Source organism: Oncorhynchus keta, chromosome 4 (assembly GCF_023373465.1).
Source record: "Oncorhynchus keta strain PuntledgeMale-10-30-2019 chromosome 4, Oket_V2, whole genome shotgun sequence".
Taxonomy (NCBI): domain Eukaryota; kingdom Metazoa; phylum Chordata; class Actinopteri; order Salmoniformes; family Salmonidae; genus Oncorhynchus; species Oncorhynchus keta.
The window spans coordinates 268,042-294,377 of record NC_068424.1 but is presented as its reverse complement, the minus strand read 5'-3'; the positions used below and the strand labels follow the sequence as shown (position 1 = coordinate 294,377).

Genomic DNA, 26,336 nt, shown 5'->3' with positions numbered 1-26,336 from the left:
ACACTACACTACTAGACCATGTCTGTGTCTCACCGTTAACTATGAGTTAATAGGGTACACTACACTACTAGACCATGTCTGTGTCTCACCGTTAACTATGAGTTAATAGGGTACACTACACTACTAGACCATGTCTGTGTCCCACCGTTAACTATGAGTTAATAGGGTACACTACACTACTAGACCATGTCTGTGTCTCACCGTTAACTATGAGTTAATAGGGTACACTACACTACTAGACCATGTCTGTGTCTCACCGTTAACTATGAGTTAATAGGGTACACTACACTACTAGACCATGTCTGTGTCTCACCGTTAACTATGAGTTAATAGGGTACACTACACTACTAGACCATGTCTGTGTCTCACCGTTAACTATGAGTTAATAGGGTACACTACACTACTAGACCATGTCTGTGTCTCACCGTTAACTATGAGTTAATAGGGTACACTACACTACTAGACCATGTCTGTGTCCCACCGTTAACTATGAGTTAATAGGGTACACTACACTACTAGACCATGTCTGTGTCTCACCGTTAACTATGAGTTAATAGGGTACACTACACTACTAGACCATGTCTGTGTCTCACCGTTAACTATGAGTTAATAGGGTACACTACACTACTAGACCATGTCTGTGTCTCACCGTTAACTATGAGTTAATAGGGTACACTACACTACTAGACCATGTCTGTGTCCCACCGTTAACTATGAGTTAATAGGGTACACTACACTACTAGACCATGTCTGTGTCTCACCGTTAACTATGAGTTAATAGGGTACACTACACTACTAGACCATGTCTGTGTCTCACCGTTAACTATGAGTTAATAGGGTACACTACACTACTAGACCATGTCTGTGTCTCACCGTTAACTATGAGTTAATAGGGTACACTACACTACTAGACCATGTCTGTGTCCCACCGTTAACTATGAGTTAATAGGGTACACTACACTACTAGACCATGTCTGTGTCTCACCGTTAACTATGAGTTAATAGGGTACACTACACTACTAGACCATGTCTGTGTCCCACCGTTAACTATGAGTTAATAGGGTACACTACACTACTAGACCATGTCTGTGTCTCACCGTTAACTATGAGTTAATAGGGTACACTACACTACTAGACCATGTCTGTGTCTCACCGTTAACTATGAGTTAATAGGGTACACTACACTACTAGACCATGTCTGTGTCTCACCGTTAACTATGAGTTAATAGGGTACACTACACTACTAGACCATGTCTGTGTCCCACCATTTGTCAGGTAAAGTGACCAAAAACATAGTAATTTATGGTTCTCACAAAATGCAACATGGACTACTAGCTCTGCAATGGCAAGGCGTAGGCCTCGTACCCTCTCAAACACCTTTAACTCTTAGAGAAAAACCACAACATACATGGTCTAGTAGTGTACCCTATTAACTCATAGTGAAAACCCTCAACAGACATGGTCTAGTGGTGTAGTGTACCCTATTAAACCTTGGGACCTGGATAGGGTATGGTGAGAAGAATGAAGGGAGTCTGAAACCTTGAAGATTTAAAAAACGTTTATCAGGTGCTTCTCTCTTCAATACAGTTTTCAGTTGTCTCTTTCTAAATCAACTGACTTGGCTTCTCAATTATAATTGTAAATAACCAACATACCAAAACACAAAAAGGTCTTCATTATCATCTTAGGTATTCATTATCATCTTAGGTCTTCATTATCATCTTAGGTATTCATTATCATCTTAGGTATTCATTATCATCTTAGGTATTCATTATCATCTTAGGTCTTCATTATCATCTTAGGTCTTCATTATCATCTTAGGTCTTCATTATCATCTTAGGTATTCATTATCATCTTAGGTATTCATTATCATCTTAGGTATTCATTATCATCTTAGGTATTCATTATCATCTTAGGTATTCATTATACTCTTAGGTATTCATTATCATCTTAGGTATTAATTATCATCTTAGGTATTCATTATCATCTTAGATACATTTTCATCATGTAAATTCTCAACATATTATCCCTAAAACTGTTAGTTATAATGTTTACACCGTGTGGACGTTCCTTGGTCCTGTCGCCATGACTACAACAGGCTAGCTTGACTGGAGCTAACTTTAGCTGATGTTAGCTTCTATGCTAACAGACTTTTACATTAAAACGTTTAAAAAATATATATATTATATCATTACACTCCACTTAACTTGGTGTCTCCTATCCTCTGCTTTATAACTCGCTCACCGTGATGATGAGGTTTAAAATTCAGTTGGCTCTCGTTCAACTGACTCACTGACTAGGCAGGTTAGTGTGAGAGTGAGAGTGAGTGAGGCAACCACTAGAGCGAAACAAAGGCAACACCCCTTGACTATAAATACTGTAAATGATTACAACATGCCAGAGATTAAACTGGCATATATCTGACATTCTCCCACATATAATTAAGCAATAAGACACGAGGGGATGAGGTGTGTGGCCTATATACCGCGGCTTCTTATGCACGACGCATCGTGGAGTGCCTGGACACAGCCCTTACCGTGGTATTATTGGCCATCTACCACAAACCCCAGAGGTGCCTTATTGCTATTATAAACTGGTTACCAACGTAATTAGAGCAGTAAAAATACAAGTTTAATCATACCCGTGGTCTACGGTCTGATATACCAATCAGCATTCAGGGTTGGAACCACACGGTTTATAATGTGTGGTGGTTCACACATATAATGTGTGGTGGTTCATGAGGAGAGATGGGGACCAATGGGGAGAGATGGGGACCAATGGGGAGAGATGGGGACCAATGGGGAGAGATGGGGAGAGATGGGGACCAATGGGGAGAGATGGGGACCAATGAGGAGAGATGGGGACCAATGAGGAGAGATGGGGACCAATGGGGAGAGATGGGGACCAATGGGGAGAGATGGGGACCAATGGGGACCAATGAGGAGAGATGGGGACCAATGAGGAGAGATGGGGACCAATGAGGAGAGATGGGGACCAATGGGGACCACCAGTATAACTGCTAAACTGCTTTCTGACTGTACACTGTACTGCATGATTGTAGCGGGTTTACTAACGCGTGACGGTAGCTAACTAATATGGTGACAACGATGTCAGCTGTGTGTGTAGCAGTTCGTGGTTATGGTATGAAGGTTTGGCTTGAAAAGGTGTTTTTTCGCCTGGCAGCTCTTGTGTTGTGCAATGATGTTCACAAGTATAGGGAAAAGGTGAGAGATAGATGCATAGATGCCAGAAGGAATTATACAATGAGCAAAGGGATCATGTATGTGGCTGCTAAGAAATGGAGCTGTGTTTGCGTGTGATCAGGGGTGTATTAATTCCGCGGATTCTGTTGAAAAACATTTCTTAAATGGAAACAAACGGAACCTAACGGGGATAAACATACCTGCATTTGTCCAATAGAAACTCTCGTTTGCGACTTGGATTAATGATAACACCCTAGATCAACTAGATGCAGGCAAGAATGTGCAAGGCGGTATTGAATGTGTCACCTTGATTACTAACATATTTCTCTCGACCTGTGCACATAGGCTAGGTTGTAGCAACCTCTTGATGGTTATACAGAAAATTTGAGTATCATGTAGTAGCCTAAACCTATCGATGTTACATTGAACTGGGTGAATGGAATATGAATGACAGTCATCCAATATACTGTAATAGAAATAAGGACATGCTCATTAAAAAAATGTCTCGTCCTCCCTGATCTTAAATGGCACGGGCCGCCACTGGTCTACAGGTGTGTGGAGGTTAGCCAATCTAAAGGTGCGTGTGTATTGATTAATCACTTTACTGGGTTAATTTGGCTAGCAGAGGACAGTGTCCATGGTATTATTCCAGTTACCATGGTATTATTCTAGTAATCACGATATTATTCTAGTAATCATGATATTATTCCAGTAATCATGGTATTATTCTAGTAATCATGGTATTATTCAGTTACCATGGTATTATTCTAGTAATCACGATATTATTCTAGTAATCATGATATTATTCCAGTAATCATGGTATTATTCTAGTAATCATGGTATTATTCAGTTACCATGGTATTATTCCAGTTATCATGGTATTAATGTAGTAATCATGGTATTATTCAGTTACCATGGTATTATTCCAGTTATCATGGTATTATTCCAGTAATCATGGTATTATTCCAGTAACCATGGTATTATTCCAGTAACCATGGTATTATTCCAGTAACCATGGTATTATTCAGTTACCATGGTATTATTCCAGTTATCATGGTATTATTCCAGTAATCATGGTATTATTCCAGTAACCATGGTATTATTCCAGTAACCATGGTATTATTCCAGTAACCATGGTATTATTCCAGTAATCATGGTATTATTCCAGTAACCATGGTATTATTCCAGTTACCATGGTATTATTCCAGTAACCATGGTATTATTCCAGTAACCATGGTATTATTCCAGTAACCATGGTATTATTCCAGTAACCATGATACTGTTCTACTGCTAATATACCGTATCATGTCTGGTGGTTAGCAGTGACATCATACAAACTTTGTCATGTCTGTCCCCCGAGGTTGGGAGAATGACGCGCTCAGAGAGGAGAAAGACCATCAGTGGTATCACTACAGCATCTCAGGATGGTGAGTAACTACAGAACTGTCCTAGTCATCATATCACGTGATTACATTTCATCAGCAATGTATATATCTCACTCATGTCATACAGACCCCCACAACAGTCAACCTACTGTATCTACACTATATATACACAAAAGTATGTGGACACCCCTTCAAATGACTGGATTCGTCTTTATCAGCCACACCCGTTGCTGACAGGTGTATAACATTGAGCACACAGCCATGCAATCACCATAGACAAACACTGGCAGGAGAATGGACTAACTGAAGAGCTCAGACTTTCAACGTGGCACCGTCATAGGATGCCACCTTTCCAACAAGTCAGTTCGTCAAATTTCTGCCCTGCTAGAGCTGCCCCAGTCAACTGTATGTGCTGTTATTGTGAAGTGGAAAAGTCTTTGAGCAAAAACAGCTCAGCCGCGAAGTAGGCCACACAAGCACACAGAGTGAGACCGCCGAGTACTGAAGCGCATAGAGCATAAAAATCATGTCCTCGGTTGCAACACTCACTACAGAGTTCCAAACTGCTTCTGGATGCAACTTCAACACAATAACTCTTCGTTTGGAGCTTCATGAAATTAGTTTCCATGGCCGAGCAGGCTCACACAAGCCTAAGATCACCATGCGTGATGCCAAGCGTCGTCTGGAGTGGTGTAATGCTCACCACCATTGGACTCTGGAGCAGTGGAAACACGTTCTCTGGAGTGATGAATCACACTTCACCATGTGGCAGTCCGACGGACAAATCTGGGTTTGGAGGATGCCAGGAGAACACTTCCTGCCCAAATGCATAGTGCCAACTGTAAAGTTTGGTGGAGGAGGAATAATGGTCTGGAGCTGTTTTTCATGGTTTGGACCCCTTAGTTCCAGTGAAGGAAAATCAATGCTACAGCATACAATGACATTCTAGACGATTCTGTGTGTTGTGGTAACATTCTGGAGAAGGCCCTGTCCTGTTTCAGCATGACAATGCCCCCGTGCACAAAGCGATGTCCATACAGAAATGGTTTGTTGAGATCGGTGTAGAGGAACTTGACTGGCTTGCACAGAGCCCTGACCTCAACCCCATCGAACACCTTTGTGATGAATTGGAATGCCGAAAGGCAGCCTAATCACCCAACATCATTACCCGACCTCACTAATGCTCGTGGCTGAATGGAAGCAAGTCCCACAGGAATGTTCCAACATCTAGTGGAAAGCCTTCCCAGAAGAGTGGAGGCTGTTGTAGCAGCAAAGGGGGGACCAACTCCATATTAAAGCCTTCCCAGAAGAGTGGGAGCAGTATCACATAGGTTTCTTAGCAGATGTTATTGGTCACATACACATGGTTAGCAGATGTTATTGGTCACAAACACATGGTTAGCAGATGTTATTGGTCACATACACATGGTTAGCAGATGTTAATGAGACTGTATGAAATGCTTGTGCTTCTAGTTCCGACCGTGCAGTAATCTAACAATTTCACAACAACTACCTAATACACAAAATACCCACAAGTGTAAAGGATTGAATAGAATATGTACATATAAATATATGGATGAGCGATGGCCGTGCGGCATAGGCAAGATGCAGTAGATGGTATAGAGTAGAGTATATACAGTGGGGCAAAAAAGTATTTAGTCAGCCACCAATAGTGCAAATTCTCCCACTTAAAAAGACTAGAGAGACCTGTAATTGTTACGGTTTTCATGTGGTGAAGGAGAGTCGGACCAAACTGCAGCGTGTATATTGCGATCCATGTTTAATAAACAACGTAGACATGAAAAAACACAAACACTACAAAACAATAAACGTAACGAAAACCGAAACAGCCTATACTTTGTGTAAACTAACACAGACCAAGGACATCTGGACACTAAGGACAATCACCCACAACACAACCAAAGAATATGGCTGCCTAAATATGGTTCCCAATCAGAGACAACGATAAACACCTGCCTCTGATTGAGAACCACTCCAGACAGCCATAGACTCTGCTCGATCACCCCACTAGCTACAATCCCACTATATACCAAAACCCCAAGACAAAACACACCACAATACAAAAACCCCATGCCACACCCTGGCCTGACCCAATACATAAAGATAAACACAAAATACTTCGACCAGGGCGTGACAGTAATTTTCATCATAGGTCCAATTCAACTGTGACAGACAAAATGAGAGAAAAAAACCCAGAAAATCACATTGTAGGATTTTTTATGAATTTATTTGCAAATTATGGTGGAAAATAAGTATTTGGTTGATTTCCCCATGATGTCAAGCAAAGAGACACTGAGTTTGAAGGTAGGCCTTGAAATACATCCACAGGTACACCTCCAATTGACTCAAATGATGTCAATTAGCCTATCAGAAGCTTCTAAAGCCATTACATAATTTTCTGTAATTTTCCAAGCTGTTTAAAGGCACAGTCAACTTAGTGTATGTAAACTTCTGACCCACTGGAATTATGATACAGTGAATTATAAGTGAAATAATCTGTCTGTAAACAATTGTTTGTATCGTGCACAAAGTAGTTGTCCTAACCGACTTGCCAAAACTATAGTTTGTTAAAACAAGAAATTTGTGTAGTGGTTGAAAAACAAGTTTTAATGACTCCAACCTAAGTGTATGTAAACTTCTGAATTCAACTGTAGGTATTCCTCTTGTTCAGTTGGGATAGGGCAGTGTGCAGTGTAATGGCTTTAGAAGCTTCTGATAGGCTAATTGACATCATTTGAGTCAATTGGAGGTGTACCTGTGGATGTACTTCAAGGGCAGTGTGATGGTGATTGCACCGGCAGTGGACCTATTGGGGCGGTAAGCAAATTGGAGTGGGTCTAGGGTAAGGTGGAGGTGATATGATCCTTGATTTGTATGTCATAGCACTTCATGATGACAGAAGTGAGTGCAATGGGGAGATAGTAATTTATTTCAGATACGTTATCTTTCCTGGGAACAGGAACAATGGTGGCCATCTTGAAGCATGTGGGGAAAACAGACTGGGATAAGAAGAGATTGAATATGTCCGTAAATACACCAGCCAGATGGTCTGCGCATGCTCTGAGGACGTGGCTAGTTTGGGCAGACAGCCTTGAGAGGGTTGACTGCGGCGAAGGAGAGCTCGCAGGTTTTGGTAGCGGGCTGTGTCAGAGGCACTATATTGTCCTCAAAGCGGGCAAAGAAGTTGTTTAATTTGTCTGGGAGCAAGATGTCGATGTCCACGACTTGGCTGGATTTCTTTTTGTAATCTGTGATTAACTGTAGTCCCTGCCAAGTACGTCTCATGTTTGAGACGTTGAATTGCGACTCTACTTTGTCTCTATACTGACACTTTCCTTGTGGAGGGAATTGCTGCACTGTTTGTATTCTGTCATGTTTACGTTCGCCTTGCCATAATTAAAAGCGGTGGTTCGTGCTTTCAGTTTTGCGCGAATGCTGCCATTAATCCACAGTGTCTGATTTCAAATATGCTTTACAGCAAAAGCACCACAAACGACTATGTTAGGTCACCACCAAGCCACAGAAAAACACAGCCATTTTTCCAGCCAAAGATAGCGATCACAAAAAGCACAAATAATGATCAAATTAATCACTAACCTTTGATGATCTTCATCAGGTGACACTCATAGGACTTCATGTTACACAATACATGTATGTTCTGTTTGATAATGTGCATATTTATATCAAAATATGAGTTTACATTGGCGCGTACATTCACTAGTTCCAAAAACATTCAAGTGATTTTGCATAGCCACATTGTTTCAACAGAAATACTCATCATAAATGTAGATGATAATACAAGTTATACACATGGAATTATAGATATACCTCTCCTTAATGCAACCGCTGTGTCAGATTTTTTTTTTTAACTTTACGGAAAAAGCAAACCATGCAATTATCTGAGACGGAATTAGTCAAATTAGCCGCCATGTTGCCGTCAACATAAACAAGAAATTACATGATAAATATTCCCTTAACTTTGATGATCTTCATCAGAAAGCACTCCCAGGAATCCCAGGTCCACAATAAATGTTTGTTTTGTTCGATAATGTCCGTTATTTATGTCCAAATACCTCCTTTTGTTAGCGTGTTTGGTTTACATATCCAGACGCTCGTTCTGGTCAGCGTTACGTCGGACAGAAACTTCAAAAAGTTATATTACAGGTCGAAGAAACATTTCAAACTAAGTACAAAATCAATCATTAGGATCTTTTTAACATATATCTTCAATAAAGTTCCAACTGGAGTATCTAGTGGAAGCCCTAGGAAGTGCAACTTCATTAATATCTCAAGTGGATTTCAATGAGAACTGTGTTGAATACATACCCGCCTCAGATTTCTCACTTCCTTTTTTGATTTTGCCTCAGGTTTTTACCTGCCATATGAGTTCTGTTATACTCACAGACGGCATTCAAACAGTTTTAGAAACTTCAGAGTGTTTTCTATCCAATCCTAATAATAATATGCATATATTAACAACTGAGACTGAGGAGCAGGCTGTTTACTTTGGGCACCTTATTCATCCAAGCTACTCAATACTGCCCCCCAGCCATAAGAAGTTAAAATCCCCAGCTACAATACATGCTACCTCAGAATATGTGGTTTCCAGTGTACATACAGTCCAGTGAAGTTCTTTCAGGGCCAACGAGGTATCTGCTGGGGGTGGGGATATACACGGCTGTGACTATAATCGAAGAGATATCTCTTGGAAGATAATGCGGTCGGCATTTGATCATAAGGAATTATAGGTCAAGTGAACAAAAGAACTTGAGTTCCTGTATGTTGTTGTGATTACACCATGAGCCGTTAATCATAAGGCATACAACCCCGCCCTTCTTCTTACCGGAGAGATGTTTGTTTCTGTCGGCGCGACGCATAAATAAACCAGGTGGCCGACTCTGACAACATATCCAGAGTGAGCCATGTTTCCGTGAAATAGAGAACGTTATAATCTCTGATGTCTCTCTGGAAGGCAACTCGTGCCCTAATTTCGTGTACCTTGTTGTCTAGAGATTGGACATTGGCGAGTAATATGCTAGGAAGCGTATTACAGTAGTTGTCTATGTTGTCTTTGGGTTTTTATAAGCCAATAGATCTAGGGCTGAAGTGAGGTGAGGTTCTTCTATAGTCTCTACTGTGTGAATCACAAGGCCCCGATTCTTCTATAGACTATACTGTGTGAATCACAAGGCCCTGATTCTTCTATAGACTATACTGTGTGAATCACAAGGCCCTGATTCTTCTATAGACTCTACTGTGTGAATCACAAGGCCCTGATTCTTCTATAGACTCTACTGTGTGAATCATAAGGCCCTGATTCTTCTATAGACTCTACCGTGTGAATCACAAGGCCCTGATTCTTCTATAGACTCTACCGTGTGAATCACAAGGCCCTGATTCTTCTATAGACTATACTGCGTGAATCACAAGGCCCTGATTCTTCTATAGTCTCTACTGTGTGAATCACAAGGCCCTGATTCTTCTATAGACTCTACTGTGTGAATCACAAGGCCCTGATTCTTCTATAGACTATACTGCGTGAATCACAGGGCCCTGATTCTTCTATAGACTCTACTGTGTGAATCACAAGACCCTGATTCTTCTATAGACTATACTGTGTGAATCACAAGGCCCGGATTCTTCTATATACTCTACTGTGTGAATCAGAAGGCCCTGATTCTTCTATAGGCTCTACAACATTTGCATAGAAGAAACAATCTCTTCTTTTCGAAAAGTGTGTGCTGTGTCTTTAAGAAATTAATGACTTCATTCTTGAGGCAGAATGTGGCTGTGGAATCTGACTTTGTGGCTGTGGAATCTGACTCTGTGGCTGTGGAATCTGACTTTGTGGCTGTGGAATCTGACTTTGTGGCTGTGGAATCTGACTTTGTGGCTGTGGAATCTGACTTTGTGGCTGTGGAATCTGACTTTGTGGCTGTGGAATCTGACTTTGTGGCTGTGGAATCTGACTTTGTGGCTGTGGAATCTGACTTTGTGGCTGTGGAATCTGACTTTGTGGCTGTGGAATCTGACTTTGTGGCTGTGGAATCTGACTTTGTGGCTGTGGAATCTGACTTTGTGGCTGTGGAATCTGACTTTGTGGCTGTGGAATCTGACTCGGTGGCTATGGAATCTGACTTTGTGGCTGTGGAATCTGACTTTGTGGCTGTGGAATCTGACTTTGTGGCTGTGGAATCTGACTTTGTGGCTGTGTAATCTGACTCGGTGGCTGTGGAATTTGACTCTGTGGCTGTGGAATCTGAATTTGTGGCTGTGGAATCTGACTCGGTGGCTGTGGAATTTGACTCTGTGGCTGTGGAATCTGAATTTGTGGCTGTGGAATCTGACTTTGTGGCTATGGAATCTGACTTCGTGGCTGTGGAATTTGAATTTGTGGCTGTGGAATCTGAATTTGTGGCTGTGGAATCTGACTTTGTGGCTGTGGAATCTGACTTTGTGGCTGTGGAATCTGACTTTGTGGCTGTGGAATCTGAATTTGTGGCTGTGGAATCTGACTTTGTGGCTGTGGAATCTGACTTTGTGGCTGTGGAATCTGACTTTGGCTGTGGGATATGACTTTGTTTCTGTGGTACCTAGTGGAAACCAGACGGGAGGAAAAAATGATGAAGAAGTGAATGACCTTTGGTGACTAGTGAGACAGAGTGAATTAATAAAGTTTTTAGTGACAGTCAGCTTTGAAATCAGCATATTTTGTGTTATGGTTTGGTTATCACAAATAAAGTACTACAGTACTGAAGTCAGCTGTAAGCTAACACAGAAAGTTAGACTACAATTACAGCTGGAAGCTTCCGGTTTCGTCTTGCATTGGAAAGTGTTCTAGCCTGTAGGGACATTGTTTTGTGAACAGTAATTAACAGTTCTACATGTTATGTTGCATTATTCAAGTTTGTTAACTTGTGTACCACATGATTGGGGACTGGGGAGCTAAGGCAGGCCAGACAGCTGCAGCAGTGAATGAGTAGGTGGAGCAGGCTGTTGGCTCTATAAAGGGGCTGCAGCAGTGAATGAGTAGGTGGAGCAGGCTGTTGGCTCTATAAAGGGCCTGTAGCAGTGAATGAGTAGGTGGAGCAGGCTGTTGGCTCTATAAAGGGGCTGCAGCAGTGAATGAGTAGGTGGAGCAGGCTGTTGGCTCTATAAAGGGGCTGCAGCAGTGAATGAGTAGGTGGAGCAGGCTGTTGGCTCTATAAAGGGCCTGCAGCAGTGAATGAGTAGGTGGAGCAGGCTGTTGGCTCTATAAAGGGCCTGCAGCAGTGAATGAGTAGGTGGAGCAGGCTGTTGGCTCTATAAAGGACCTGCAGCAGTGAATGAGTAGGTGGAGCAGGCTGTTGGCTCTATAAAGGACCTGCAGCAGTGAATGAGTAGGTGGAGCAGGCTGTTGGCTCTATAAAGGGCCTGCAGCAGTGAATGAGTAGGTGGAGCAGGCTGTTGGCTCTATAAAGGACCTGCAGCAGTGAATGAGTAGGTGGAGCAGGCTGTTGGCTCTATAAAGGACCTGCAGCAGTGAATGAGTAGGTGGAGCAGGCTGTTGGCTCTATAAAGGGCCTGCAGCAGTGAATGAGTAGGTGGAGCAGGCTGGTGGCTCTATAAAGGACCTGCAGCAGTGAATGAGTAGGTGGAGCAGGCTGTTGGCTCTATAAAGGGGCTGCAGCAGTGAATGAGTAGGTGGAGCAGGCTGTTGGCTCTATAAAGGGCCTGCAGCAGTGAATGAGTAGGTGGAGCAGGCTGTTGGCTCTATAAAGGGCCTGCAGCAGTGAATGAGTAGGTGGAGCAGGCTGTTGGCTCTATAAAGGACCTGCAGCAGTGAATGAGTAGGTGGAGCAGGCTGTTGGCTCTATAAAGGGCCTGCAGCAGTGAATGAGTAGGTGGAGCAGGCTGTTGGCTCTATAAAGGACCTGCAGCAGTGAATGAGTAGGTGGAGCAGGCTGTTGGCTCTATAAAGGGCCTGCAGCAGTGAATGAGTAGGTGGAGCAGGCTGTTGGCTCTATAAAGGGCCTGCAGCAGTGAATGAGTAGGTGGAGCAGGCTGTTGGCTCTATAAAGGACCTGCAGCAGTGAATGAGTAGGTGGAGCAGGCTGTTGGCTCTATAAAGGGCCTGCAGCAGTGAATGAGTAGGTGGAGCAGGCTGTTGGCTCTATAAAGGACCTGCAGCAGTGAATGAGTAGGTGGAGCAGGCTGTTGGCTCTATAAAGGGCCTGCAGCAGTGAATGAGTAGGTGGAGCAGGCTGTTGGCTCTATAAAGGGCCTGCAGCAGTGAATGAGTAGGTGGAGCAGGGTGTTGGCTCTATAAAGGGCCTGCAGCAGTGAATGAGTAGGTGGAGCAGGCTGTTGGCTCTATAAAGGACCTGCAGCAGTGAATGAGTAGGTGGAGCAGGCTGTTGGCTCTATAAAGCACCTGCAGCAGTGAATGAGTAGGTGGAGCAGGCTGTTGGCTCTATAAAGGGCCTGCAGCAGTGAATGAGTAGGTGGAGCAGGCTGTTGGCTCTATAAAGGACCTGCAGCAGTGAATGAGTAGGTGGAGCAGGCTGTTGGCTCTATAAAGGGCCTGCAGCAGTGAATGAGTAGGTGGAGCAGGCTGTTGGCTCTATAAAGGGCCTGCAGCAGTGAATGAGTAGGTGGAGCAGGCTGTTGGCTCTATAAAGGACCTGCAGCAGTGAATGAGTAGGTGGAGCAGGCTGTTGGCTCTATAAAGGGCCTGCAGCAGTGAATGAGTAGGTGGAGCAGGCTGTTGGCTCTATAAAGGGCCTGCAGCAGTGAATGAGTAGGTGGAGCAGGCTGTTGGCTCTATAAAGGACCTGCAGCAGTGAATGAGTAGGTGGAGCAGGCTGTTGGCTCTATAAAGGACCTGCAGCAGTGAATGAGTAGGTGGAGCAGGCTGTTGGCTCTATAAAGGGCCTGCAGCAGTGAATGAGTAGGTGGAGCAGGCTGTTGGCTCTATAAAGGGCCTGCGCTGTGTCAGGGGATTATTACATAATGACCTGATTTGTTTGATATTAATAGTAAACTGTTATATATTTAACTAAGAGTAAGACTGGCCTGCTAAGGCTGAGTTTTATGGTGTACACTTTAGCACCCTGCAGTTAGTCTGGGCGTCTGGTTAAGGAATGGGTTTTGCTAAGGATAGCTTGAGCTGACAATGGACTTGGTGATAAATATCTAAAAGCTGGCATTCTATAGACAAGATGTGATGTGTGTGACCCGAGACAGAGAGAGCCTGGAAGAGTTCAGTCAACAATGCCTCATTGTCTCATCTTCCTGGCATCTGGGAAACTAAGCCGGGTTGGTGGTAAATCAACATCCCGTGCAGATAACCAACCAGGAGATGGACCAAGGTGGCTTATGGGAAGGGTAGAAATGACCGACTGAGCATTTAGGGCCAATATAAGATCTCTGCTTTTTTCATTATCAGCTAAGCTCTCAGCAACACAACTTGGAGTGTGCGGTCGACGGTTTTATCATTGCAATAACTAATCGATGTTGAATAAAGACGATTGTTTGAATAATTGTCCAAGTTTCTCTCAGTACGGAAATGTCCACTACAGCTGATACAGACTCGATCCTCTCAATCACACGAGACACATTTGGCAGAAGTAAAGACACTGCAGTATGAAGATAGGCAGAAACTGCTTGTCCAATAGAAATCCCCGATCACACTTGTAGGTGATGTCATTGCCGCGTTGGCTAGCTAAGCTCGTGCGTAGAAGCAGGTCATCGTGTCTAACGGTCGTGCAGGCCATCAAATCAAAGGCAGTCCGTCGATATAAAGCTGTTTTTTGACGAAGATGAAAACGTTGGAGTGATAACAGGTTCACCTACTGAAGACATCCAATCAGAGCCTTTAGATTTGGAGAAAATAAACAGCTAAGGAAGAATTCTTCACTTCTCTCATTGACTTTCCCAAACCACTGCCTGATCTGCTTGGTCTGCTTCACAAGCGTTCCCGGAAGTCTCACCATGTTGCTCCTCTGGGTTTAGAAACGCTGTGAGTGGACGGAGGCGTAATAGGTTAGGGTTACACACAGTACATTAAGATACGCTATCATCACAATGATGTGGGGTAAAACTGTGAAATGGTATAAATTTGCTGTGCATCACAGCTAAGAATGTCTTGTAAGATATCAATGTGTCAGATATCAGTGTGTGCAAAATAAAACTGTTTGTCCCTCTGATATTTCCGTAGATGACAAGAGGAAGTCGATCTCAGACCTCAGTGACGCCGGTTCCTCCTCCTTCAGCCCAGAGAGGGAGAAACCGTCCGCTTCTGTCTCTGTCAGAGTCATATCTGCTCTCTATCTGTCCAAGGTAGCAGCTGCAGAGTCAACGGTCAGTACTCCTTCCCTCGCTCCTCTGAGATGTGTCTCATTGGCCCTGGGGTTAGGGGTGTTACAGTATTTTATCTATGACCTATAGAACCATGTCCATCTTATCTCAAGGATCTATACATCAGGACTCTCCAACCATGTTCCTGGAGATCTATCGTCCTGTAGGTTTTAACTCCAACCATGCTCCTGGAGATCTATCGTCCTGTAGGTTTTAACTCCAACCATGTTCCTGGAGATCTACCCTCCTGTAGGTTTTAACTCCAACCATGTTCCTGGAGATCTACCCTCCTGTAGGTTTTAACTCCAACCATGCTCCTGGAGATCTATCGTCCTGTAGGTTTTAACTCCAACCATGTTCCTGGAGATCTACCCTCCTGTAGGTTTTAACTCCAACCATGTTCCTGGAGATCTACCCTCCTGTAGGTTTTAACTCCAACCATGTTCCTGGAGATCTACCCTCCTGTAGGTTTTAACTCCAACCATGTTCCTGGAGATCTACCCTCCTGTAGGTTTTAACTCCAACCATGTTCCTGGAGATCTACCCTCCTGTAGGTTTTAACTCCAACCATGTTCCTGGAGATCTACCCTCCTGTAGGTTTTAACTCCAACCCTGTTCCTGGAGATCTATCGTCCTGTAGGTTTTAACTCCAACCATGTTCCTGGAGATTCACCCTCCTGTAGGTTTTAACTCCAAACCTGTTCCTGGAGATCTATCGTCATGTAGGTTTTAACTCCAACCCTGTTCCTGGAGAGTCACCCTCCTGTAGGTTTTAACTCCAACCATGTTCCTGGAGATCTATTGTCCTGTAGGTGAGGTGGAGTGGGATCTCCAGGAACATGGTTGGAGTTAAAACCTACAGGACGATAGATCTCCAGGAACATAGTTGGTCTCCACAACACACAGAAAACATGAAGGCCTCTGGTGTCCACAACACACAGAAGACATCAAGGCATCTGGTATCCACAACACACAGAAGACATCAAGGCATCTGGTATCCACAACACACAGAAAACATGAAGGCCTCTGGTGTCCACAACACACAGAAGACATCAAGGCATCTGGTATCCACAACACACAGAAGACATCAAGGCATCTGGTATCCACAACACACAGAAAACATGAAGGCCTCTGGTGTCCACAACACACAGAAAACATGAAGGCCTCTGGTGTCCACAACACACAGAAAACATGAAGTCAGATCACTGAGAAGCCAGTCGAAAAATATACAGTACTATAACTGTTATGTAATTATAGTGATTATCCTTACAAATAATAATAATTATATTAGTTTGTCATATTGAACTAATATTATGATGTTTCCCTGCAGGCTCAAGATCCATCCTCTCCAACCAAGAGAGGAGTGAAACCCTCCAAGGTAGGCATAGGAGTCCTGTTGTCTTCTTAAACGTCTCAGAGTTGGCATGACATGGTGTATTTTAGAAGGATTGTTTGTTTGGCTTGAAGGTAATGTTGTTTTGCTGTTGATTTTGTTGTAATATAATGGGATTTTGTCAAACCATAACCATACAAACACTGAAAAATATGAATAAGCCTGCTTTCACTGAGGAATGTGACTTACGGCACCGATTGTTTTGGAGTTCAGCGAACAGAATGTTTAGAGTTCAGCTCACAGAATGTTTGGAGTTCAACTAACAAAATGTTTGGAGTTCAGCGAACAGAATGTTTGGAGTTCAGCTAACAGAATGTTTGGATTTAAGCTAACAGAATGTTTGGAGTTCAGCTAACAGAATGTTTGGAGTTCAGCTAAGAGAATGTTTGGAGTTCAGCTAACAGAATGTTTGGAGTTCAGCTAACAGAATGTTTGGAGTTCAGCTAACAGAATGTTTAGAGTTCACCTAACAGAATGTTTGGAGTTCAGCTAACAGAATGTTTGGAGTTCAGCTAACAGAATGTTTGGAGTTCAGCGAACAGAATAATTGGAGTTCAGCTAACAGAATGTTTAGAGTTCACCTAACAGAATGTTTGGAGTTCAGCGAACAGAATGTTTGGAGTTCAGCTAACAGAATGTTTGGAGTTCACCTAACAGAATGTTTGGAGTTCAGCTAACAGAATGTTTGGAGTTCAGCGAACAGAATGTTTGGAGTTCAGCGAACATAATGTTTGGAGTTCAGCTAACAGAATGTTTGGAGTTCAGCTAACAGAATGTTTGGAGTTCAGCTAACAGAATGTTTGGAGTTCAGCTAAGAGAATGTTTGGAGTTCAGCTAACAGAATGTTTGGAGTTCAGCTAACAGAATGTTTGGAGTTCAGCTAACAGAATGTTTGGAGTTCAGCTAACAGAATGTTTGGAGTTCAGCGAACAGAATGTTTGGAGTTCAGCTAACAGAATGTTTGGAGTTCAGCTAACAGAATGTTTGGAGTTCAGCTAACAGAATGTTTGGAGTTCAGCTAACAGAATGTTTGGAGTTCAGCTAACAGAATGTTTGGAGTTCAGCTAACAGAATGTTTGGAGTTCAACTAACAGAATGTTTGGACTTCAACTAACAAAATGTTTGGAGTTCACCTAACAGAATGTTTGGAGTTCAGCTCACAGAATGTTTGGAGTTCAACTAACAGAATGTCTGGAGTTTAGCTAACATAATATGACTTGGTTTGTAGAAGCTGTTTGCAAAGAAGTATCTTAGTGACTTGGTTGGAGCTGGGGTTGGAGTTGGGGCTGGGGTTTGGGGAAATGTGAAGAGAACATCAGCTTTGTTTCAGCAGCCATTGGATAGCCAGAACATTCAAGAGGAGAGGGTTAACGGGGCCACGGACAAGGAGGAGAGGGTTAACGGGGCCACGGACAAGGTGGAGAGGGCTGATGCTGCTCATGGGGAACTTACTGAGTGTGAGGAGGAGGAGTTGGTCACATTGGACGTTCAATCTGCTAAGAGGGTGTTTGAGAGCCAGCAGCTCGACACCCTTTGGCCAGCCAAGATTAACTTGTAGCCCTGAACAAGGCCACCGTGTCGGAGGACAAGTGAGGAGCAATTCCTAAGAGAAAACAAGTGTTTGAGAAGAGAAGCAGTAAGACAGTTCAGAGAGTGATTAAAAGCACATTTGTTTTACAAATCTTGATGTGAGTTCTCAATCCGGGGAGAAGCTCTGGATGCCGGATGTAACAATGCACACACTTAGTGAGGTCCATGATGGGGTCTCCACAGTCAAACACGTCTTTGAGAGAGTCACAGTGCGCTTCAACAGCAGACGTTGACATTGAAACCAGTCTAACAAGTCAAAAGTGTCAGTGCACTCTATTTGAAAGCAGTCCTTTCAGAGAAATGAACATAACAGGATGTCGATCACATCTGTAGGAACCAAAGCCCCAGAATAACCCTTCACCTCAAGGAGACTTAGCTCCAGACAGATGGGTCCAGGAGGAGACGTTGGTGTTCGAGGCTACTGTTAGGAACAGAGCTCAGCTGTTTAACTCCATGCTGTTCAACCTGATCAAGCACCAGAGTGGAGATAGAGACAGTGGCAGAGAGCATCAACAACACAATGAACTCTCTCCATCACTTCAACGTCCTCCATTCCCACGGATCCATCATCGAGGGTAGTGAGACAAGAAGGGGTCAGAAGGCTAGGTATGGGCTGACCTCCGTCCCAACGCCAGAGATAGAACAGGATGAGGTGGCTGAGGGCAGGGTTAAGAACTTTATCCTCCAGCTGTTGCCCCGGGCAACCCTTAAGCCTCAGGTAGCAGGGGAATGTGGAGGTCACCACGGTGACAATACCTGTCTATCGGGTACCTCTGGTTTTAAAGATAAAGAGTACAAAACAACTAATATTCTCCAACTCACTGAGGACATCCTCAGTCAGGACAGCTCTCTGAGGAAAGTAGTAGTTATACAGGAGGATGGTCAGGAACGGGCTGAGGTCACCGTTAACTCCTTGTAGAGGAGAGGTGGAGAGGTACCTCCCACCCACAGGAACAGAGGATGGAGACAAACGTCCTAGACGTAGCTGCAGGAGGTGACAAGAATAAAACAGAGACTAGTCATGTAAGGAGAGGCGATGTGAATGGAACTCTATTCCACAGTACTACATAGAGCCATGACTACAAGGAACTCTATTCCACAGTACTACATAGAGCCATGACTACATGGAACTCTATTCCACAGTGCTACATAGAGCCATGACTACATGGAACTCTATTCCACAGTACTACATAGAGCCATGACTACATGGAACTCTATTCCACAGTACTACATAGAGCCATGACTACATGGAACTCTATTCCACAGTACTACATAGAGCCATGACTACATGGAACTCTATTCCACAGTACTACATAGAGCCATGACTACATGGAACTCTATTCCACAGTACTACATAGAGCCATGACTACATGGAACTCTATTCCACAGTACTACATAGAGCCATGACTACATGGAACTCTATTCCACAGTACTACATAGAGCCATGACTACATGGAACTCTATTCCACAGTACTACATAGAGCCATGACTACATGGAACTCTATTCCACAGTACTACATAGAGCCATGACTACATGGAACTCTATTCCACAGTACTACATAGAGCCATGACTACATGGAACTCTATTCCACAGTACTACATAGAGCCATGACTACATGGTACTCTATTCCACAGTACTACATAGAGCCATGACTACATGGTACTCTATTCCACAGTACTACATACAACCATGACTACATGGAACTCTATTCCACAGTACTACATAGAGCCATGACTACATGGTACTCTATTCCACAGTACTACATAGAGCCATGACTACATGGTACTCTATTCCACAGTACTACATAGAGCCATGACTACATGGTACTCTATTCCACAGTACTACATACAGCCATGACTACATGGTACTCTATTCCACAGTACTACATAGAGCCATGACTACATGGTACTCTATTCCACAGTACTACATAGAGCCATGACTACATGGTACTCTATTCCACAGTACTACATAGAGCCATGACTACATGAAACTCTATTCCACAGTACTACATAGAGCCATGACTACATGGAACTATATTCCACAGTACTACATAGAGCCATGACTACATGGAACTCTATTCCACAGTACTACATAGAGCCATGACTACATGGAACTCTATTCCACAGTACTACATAGAGCCATGACTACATGGAACTCTATTCCACAGTACTACATAGAGCCATGACTACATGGAACTCTATTCCACAGTACTACATAGAGCCATGACTACATGGAACTCTATTCCACAGTACTACATAGAGCCATGACTACATGGAACTCTATTCCACAGTACTACATAGAGCCATGACTACATGGAACTCTATTCCACAGTACTACATAGAGCCATGACTACATGGAACTCTATTCCACAGTACTACATAGAGCCATGACTACATGGAACTCTATTCCACAGTACTACATAGAGCCATGACTACATGGTACTCTATTCCACAGTACTACATAGAGCCATGACTACATGGTACTCTATTCCACAGTACTACATACAACCATGACTACATGGAACTCTATTCCACAGTACTACATAGAGCCATGACTACATGGAACTCTATTCCACAGTACTACATAGAGCCATGACTACATGGAACTCTATTCCACAGTACTACATAGAGCCATGACTACATGGTACTCTATTCCACAGTACTACATAGAGCCATGACTACATGGTACTCTATTCCACAGTACTACATAGAGCCATGACTACATGGTACTCTATTCCACAGTACTACATAGAGCCATGACTACATGGTACTCTATTCCACAGTACTACATAGAGCCATGACTACATGGAACTCTATTCCACAGTACTACATAGAGCCATGACTACATGGTACTCTATTCCACAGTACTACATAGAGCCATGACTACATGGTACTCTATTCCACAGTACTACATACAACCATGACTACATGGAACTCTATTCCACAGTACTACATAGAGCCATGACTACATGGAACTCTATTCCACAGTACTACATAGAGCCATGACTACATGGAACTCTATTCCACAGTACTACATAGAGCCATGACTACATGGAACTCTATTCCACAGTACTCTATCACAGATCTCTATCATGTTGGAGTCAGATCTCTATCATGTTGCAACAGGAGTCAGATCTCTATCATGTTGGAGTCAGATCTCTATCATGTTGCAACAGGAGTCAGATCTCTATCATGTTGCAACAGGAGTCAGATCTCTATCATGTTGCAACAGGAGTCAGATCTCTATCATGTTAGAGTCAGATCTCTATCATGTTGGAGTCAGATCTCTATCATGTTGCAACAGGAGTCAGATCTCTATCATGTTGGAGTCAGATCTCTATCATGTTGGAGTCAGATCTCTATCATGTTGCAACAGGAGTCAGATCTCTATCATGTTGGAGTCAGATCTCTATCATCTTGCAACAGGAGTCAGATCTCTATCATGTTGGAGTCAGATCTCTATCATGTTGCAACAGGAGTCAGATCTCTATCATGTTGGAGTCAGATCTCTATCATGTTGGAGTCAGATCTCTATCATGTTGCAACAGGAGTCAGATCTCTATCATGTTGGAGTCAGATCTCTATCATGTTGGAGTCAGATCTCTATCATCTTGCAACAGGAGTCAGATCTCTATCATGTTGGAGTCAGATCTCTATCATGTTGCAACAGGAGTCAGATCTCTATCATGTTGGAGTCAGATCTCTATCATGTTGGAGTCAGATCTCTATCATGTTGCAACAGGAGTCAGATCTCTATCATGTTGGAGTCAGATCTCTATCATGTTGCAACAGGAGTCAGATCTCTATCATGTTGGAGTCAGATCTCTATCATGTTGCAACAGGAGTCAGATCTCTATCATGTTGCAACAGGAGTCAGATCTCTATCATGTTGCAACAGGAGTCAGATCTCTATCATGTTGCAACAGGAGTCAGATCTCTATCATGTTGGAGTCAGATCTCTATCATGTTGCAACAGGAGTCAGATCTCTATCATGTTGGAGTCAGATCTCTATCATGTTGCAACAGGAGTCAGATCTCTATCATGTTGGAGTCAGATCTCTATCATGTTGGAGTCAGATCTCTATCATGTTGGAGTCAGATCTCTATCATCTTGCAACAGGAGTCAGATCTCTATCATGTTGGAGTCAGATCTCTATCATGTTGCAACAGGAGTCAGATCTCTATCATGTTGGAGTCAGATCTCTATCATGTTGGAGTCAGATCTCTATCATGTTGCAACAGGAGTCAGATCTCTATCATGTTGCAACAGGAGTCAGATCTCTATCATGTTGCAACAGGAGTCAGATCTCTATCATGTTGCAACAGGAGTCAGATCTCTATCATGTTGCAACAGGAGTCAGATCTCTATCATGTTGGAGTCAGATCTCTATCATGTTGGAGTCAGATCTCTATCATGTTGCAACAGGAGTCAGATCTCTATCATGTTGCAACAGGAGTCAGATCTCTATCATGTTGCAACAGGAGTCAGATCTCTATCATGTTGCAACAGGAGTCAGATCTCTATCATGTTGGAGTCAGATCTCTATCATGTTGCAACAGGAGTCAGATCTCTATCATGTTGCAACAGGAGTCAGATCTCTATCATGTTGCAACAGGAGTCAGATCTCTATCATGTTGCAACAGGAGTCAGATCTCTATCATGTTGCAACAGGAGTCAGATCTCTATCATCTTGCAACAGGAGTCAGATCTCTATCATGTTGCAACAGGAGTCAGATCTCTATCATGTTGGAGTCAGATCTCTATCATGTTGCAACAGGAGTCAGATCTCTATCATGTTGGAGTCAGATCTCTATCATGTTGCAACAGGAGTCAGATCTCTATCATGTTGGAGTCAGATCTCTATCATGTTGGAGTCAGATCTCTATCATCTTGCAACAGGAGTCAGATCTCTATCATGTTGCAACAGGAGTCAGATCTCTATCATGTTGCAACAGGAGTCAGATCTCTAGTCTAAGAAAATATTAATTGTTTTCAGTCTTTGACTTCATCATTAAACAATTAGCGTCTCTTTAGTTCAACTTGGCATGACAGCTGTTTGCCATGTAATAGCTCATATCTAGAGTTGTAAAATGTGTTGGAAGATTACAGATTTCTCTGCTTATTCCCTTACGATTCCGGGAATCTTCCAACCAGTATTTCACAAAAACCTGGGAATTTTAGTAAGGTTACCGGAATTTTGCTCCCCTACTCATATTAGTGTTATAACACCCATCCCTGTCCCTCCAGTTCCTGCCATGTAAACAGGACGTGTGTTCATCCTGTCTGAAGCCAGTCTACCCTATGGAGAAAATGGCCGCTGATAAATTCATATTTCACAAGAACTGTTTCTGCTGTAAACACTGTCAGAAGAAGCTCAGGTGAGACAATGAGATCAGATCAACAGTGGAAACTAATCAAACGTATATCATACACTTTGATTATTCACCCAACCCTCAGTGAATATGAATTCATCACCCACAGTGTGTGTGTGTGTGTGTGTGTGTGTGTGTGTGTGTGTGTGTGTGTGTGTGTGTGTGTGTGTGTGTGTGTGTGTGTGTGTGTGTGTAGCATGCACAGCTATGCTCCACTGTACGGGGAGTTCTACTGTGTATTCCACTACCAGCAGCTGTTCAGGAGGAAAGGGAACTATGACGAGGGCTTTGGCCACACCCAACACAAAGACCGCTGGCTGCAGAGAACCAATGAGACGCCGGGGTCTAACAGCGCTGATGTCATATAGAGCTCCCTGATTGGTGAGTTTAGTGACCACGCAGACAGTGTAGTGACCACGCAGACAGTTTAGTGACCACGCAGACAGTTTAGTGACCACGCAGACAGTTTAGTGACCACGCAGACAGTTTAGTGACCACGCAGACAGTTTAGTGACCACACAGACAGTTTAGTGACCACACAGACAGTGTAGTGACCACGCAGACAGTTCAGTGACCACGCAGACAGTTTAGTGACCACGCAGACAGTTTAGTGACCACGCAGACAGTTTAGTGACCACGCAGACAGTTTAGTGACCACGCAGACAGTTTAGTGACCACGCAGACAGTGTAGTGACCACGCAGACAGTTCAGTGACCACGCAGACAGTTTAGTGACCACGCAGACAGTTTAGTGACCACACAGACAGTTTAGTGACCACACAGACAGTTTAGTGACCACACAGACAGTGTAGTGACCACACAGACAGTTTAGTGACCACACAGACAGTTTAGTGACCACACAGACAGTTTAGTGACCACACAGACAGTTTAGTGACCACACAGACAGTGTAGTGACCACACAGACAGTTTAGTGACCACACAGACAGTTTAGTGACCACACAGACAGTTTAGTGACCACACAGACAGTTTAGTGACCACACAGACAGTTTAGTGACCACACAGACAGTTTAGTGACCACACAGACAGTTTAGTGACCACACAGACAGTGTAGTGACCACACAGACAGTGTAGTGACCACACAGACAGTTTAGTGACCACACAGACAGTTTAGTGACCACACAGACAGTTTAGTGACCACACAGACAGTGTAGTGACCACACAGACAGTTTAGTGACCACACAGACAGTGTAGTGACCACACAGACAGTTTAGTGACCACACAGACAGTTTAGTGACCACACAGACAGTGTAGTGACCACACAGAAAGTTTAGTGACCACACAGACAGTTTAGTGACCACACAAACAGTTTAGTGACCACACAGACAGTGTAGTGACCACACAGACAGTTTAGTGACCACACAGACAGTTTAGTGACCACACAGACAGTTTAGTGACCACACAGACAGTTTAGTGAACACACAGACAGTGTAGTGACCACACAGACAGTTTAGTGACCACACAGACAGTTTAGTGACCACGCAGACAGTTTAGTGACCACACAGACAGTTTAGTGACCACACAGACAGTTTAGTGACCACACAGACAGTGTAGTGACCACACAGACAGTTTAGTGACCACACAGACAGTTTAGTGACCACACAGACAGTTTAGTGACCACACAGACAGTTTAGTGACCACACAGACAGTGTAGTGACCACACAGACAGTGTAGTGACCACACAGACAGTTTAGTGACCACACAGACAGTTTAGTGACCACACAAACACAGTACAAGGTGTTTATCTATCATTTAATGAATGTAAGGTAGTAACTGTATAAAGTGTGGGAGAGTTTCATTTTTATGGAGAGGATAACTGGTAAAAGTGTGCTGTTTTGTGTGTTCTCAGCTGACGCGGTGACCATGACAACACTGAATCACAGCACTGAATCACAGCATCGTTGGAGTCACCTGGGTTATGTACTCCATGTACACACTGTATACACTGAGTCGCTTGACAGTAATCAGCACCAGAGTCCCACTTTATGGCCTCAATTACAGAGAAATTATATGATGTTTTATTTCTGAGCCAAGATCTCTCCTGATTCTGATTTCATCTTTTCTATTTTAGCAAAATGATTCTGATTTCATCTTTTCCATATCGGCAAAATGTTGGAAATGTTGGTATCTTAGTAGGATCCCCCATTAACTGTTGCAAAAGCAGCAGCTACTCTTCCTGGAGTCCACACAAAACATGACATAATACAGAACGTCAATAGACAAGAACAGCTAAAGGACAGAAGTACATCAATTAAAACATTTGACATGTGGCTCCATATGAATACACACACTATCTTGGTCAATATCAATACATACACACTATCTGGGTCCATATCAATACACACACTATCTGGGTCCATATCAATACACACACAAAATATCTGGGTCCATATCAATACATACACACTATCTGGGTCCATATCAATATATACACACTATCTGGGTCCATATCAATACACACACACACTATCTGGATCCATATCAATACACACACAAAATATCTGGGTCCATATCAATACATACACACTATCTGGGTCCATATCAATACACACACAAAATATCTGGGTCCATATCAATACACACACACTATCTGGGTCCATATCAATACATACACACTATCTGGGTCCATATCAATACATACACACTATCTGGGTCCATATCAATACACACACACTATCTGGGTCCATATCAATACACACACACTATCTGGGTCCATATCAATACACACACACACTATCTGGGTCCATATCAATACACACACAAAATATCTGGGTCCATATCAATACATACACACTATCTGGGTCCATATCAATACATACACACTATCTGGGTCCATATCAATACACACACAAAATATCTGGGTCCATATCAATACATACACACTATCTGGGTCCATATCAATACACACACACACTATCTGGATCCATATCAATACATACACACTATCTGGGTCCATATCAATACACACACATACTATCTGGATCCATATCAATACATACACACTATCTGGGTCCAT

At 43.1% G+C, this 26,336-nt stretch overlaps 1 protein-coding gene across 2 annotated transcripts in view; it reads left to right on the top strand.

Moving 5' to 3' along the window:
- The window catches only part of LOC127916502 (LIM domain and actin-binding protein 1), a 34,414-nt gene extending 8,668 nt beyond the window's left edge, over positions 1–25,746 (top strand). For both annotated transcript variants that reach the window (XM_052498500.1, XM_052498509.1), the window contains exons 5-10: positions 4,564–4,630; positions 14,808–14,950; positions 16,278–16,325; positions 23,179–23,309; positions 23,500–23,684; positions 25,170–25,746. In XM_052498500.1, coding sequence (XP_052354460.1) covers positions 4,564–4,630; positions 14,808–14,950; positions 16,278–16,325; positions 23,179–23,309; positions 23,500–23,671 — 561 coding nt within the window. In that variant the 3' untranslated portion in view covers positions 23,672–23,684; positions 25,170–25,746. The remainder of the gene's footprint in view (positions 1–4,563; positions 4,631–14,807; positions 14,951–16,277; positions 16,326–23,178; positions 23,310–23,499; positions 23,685–25,169) is intronic.
- The last annotated feature ends 590 nt before the right edge of the window (positions 25,747–26,336 follow it).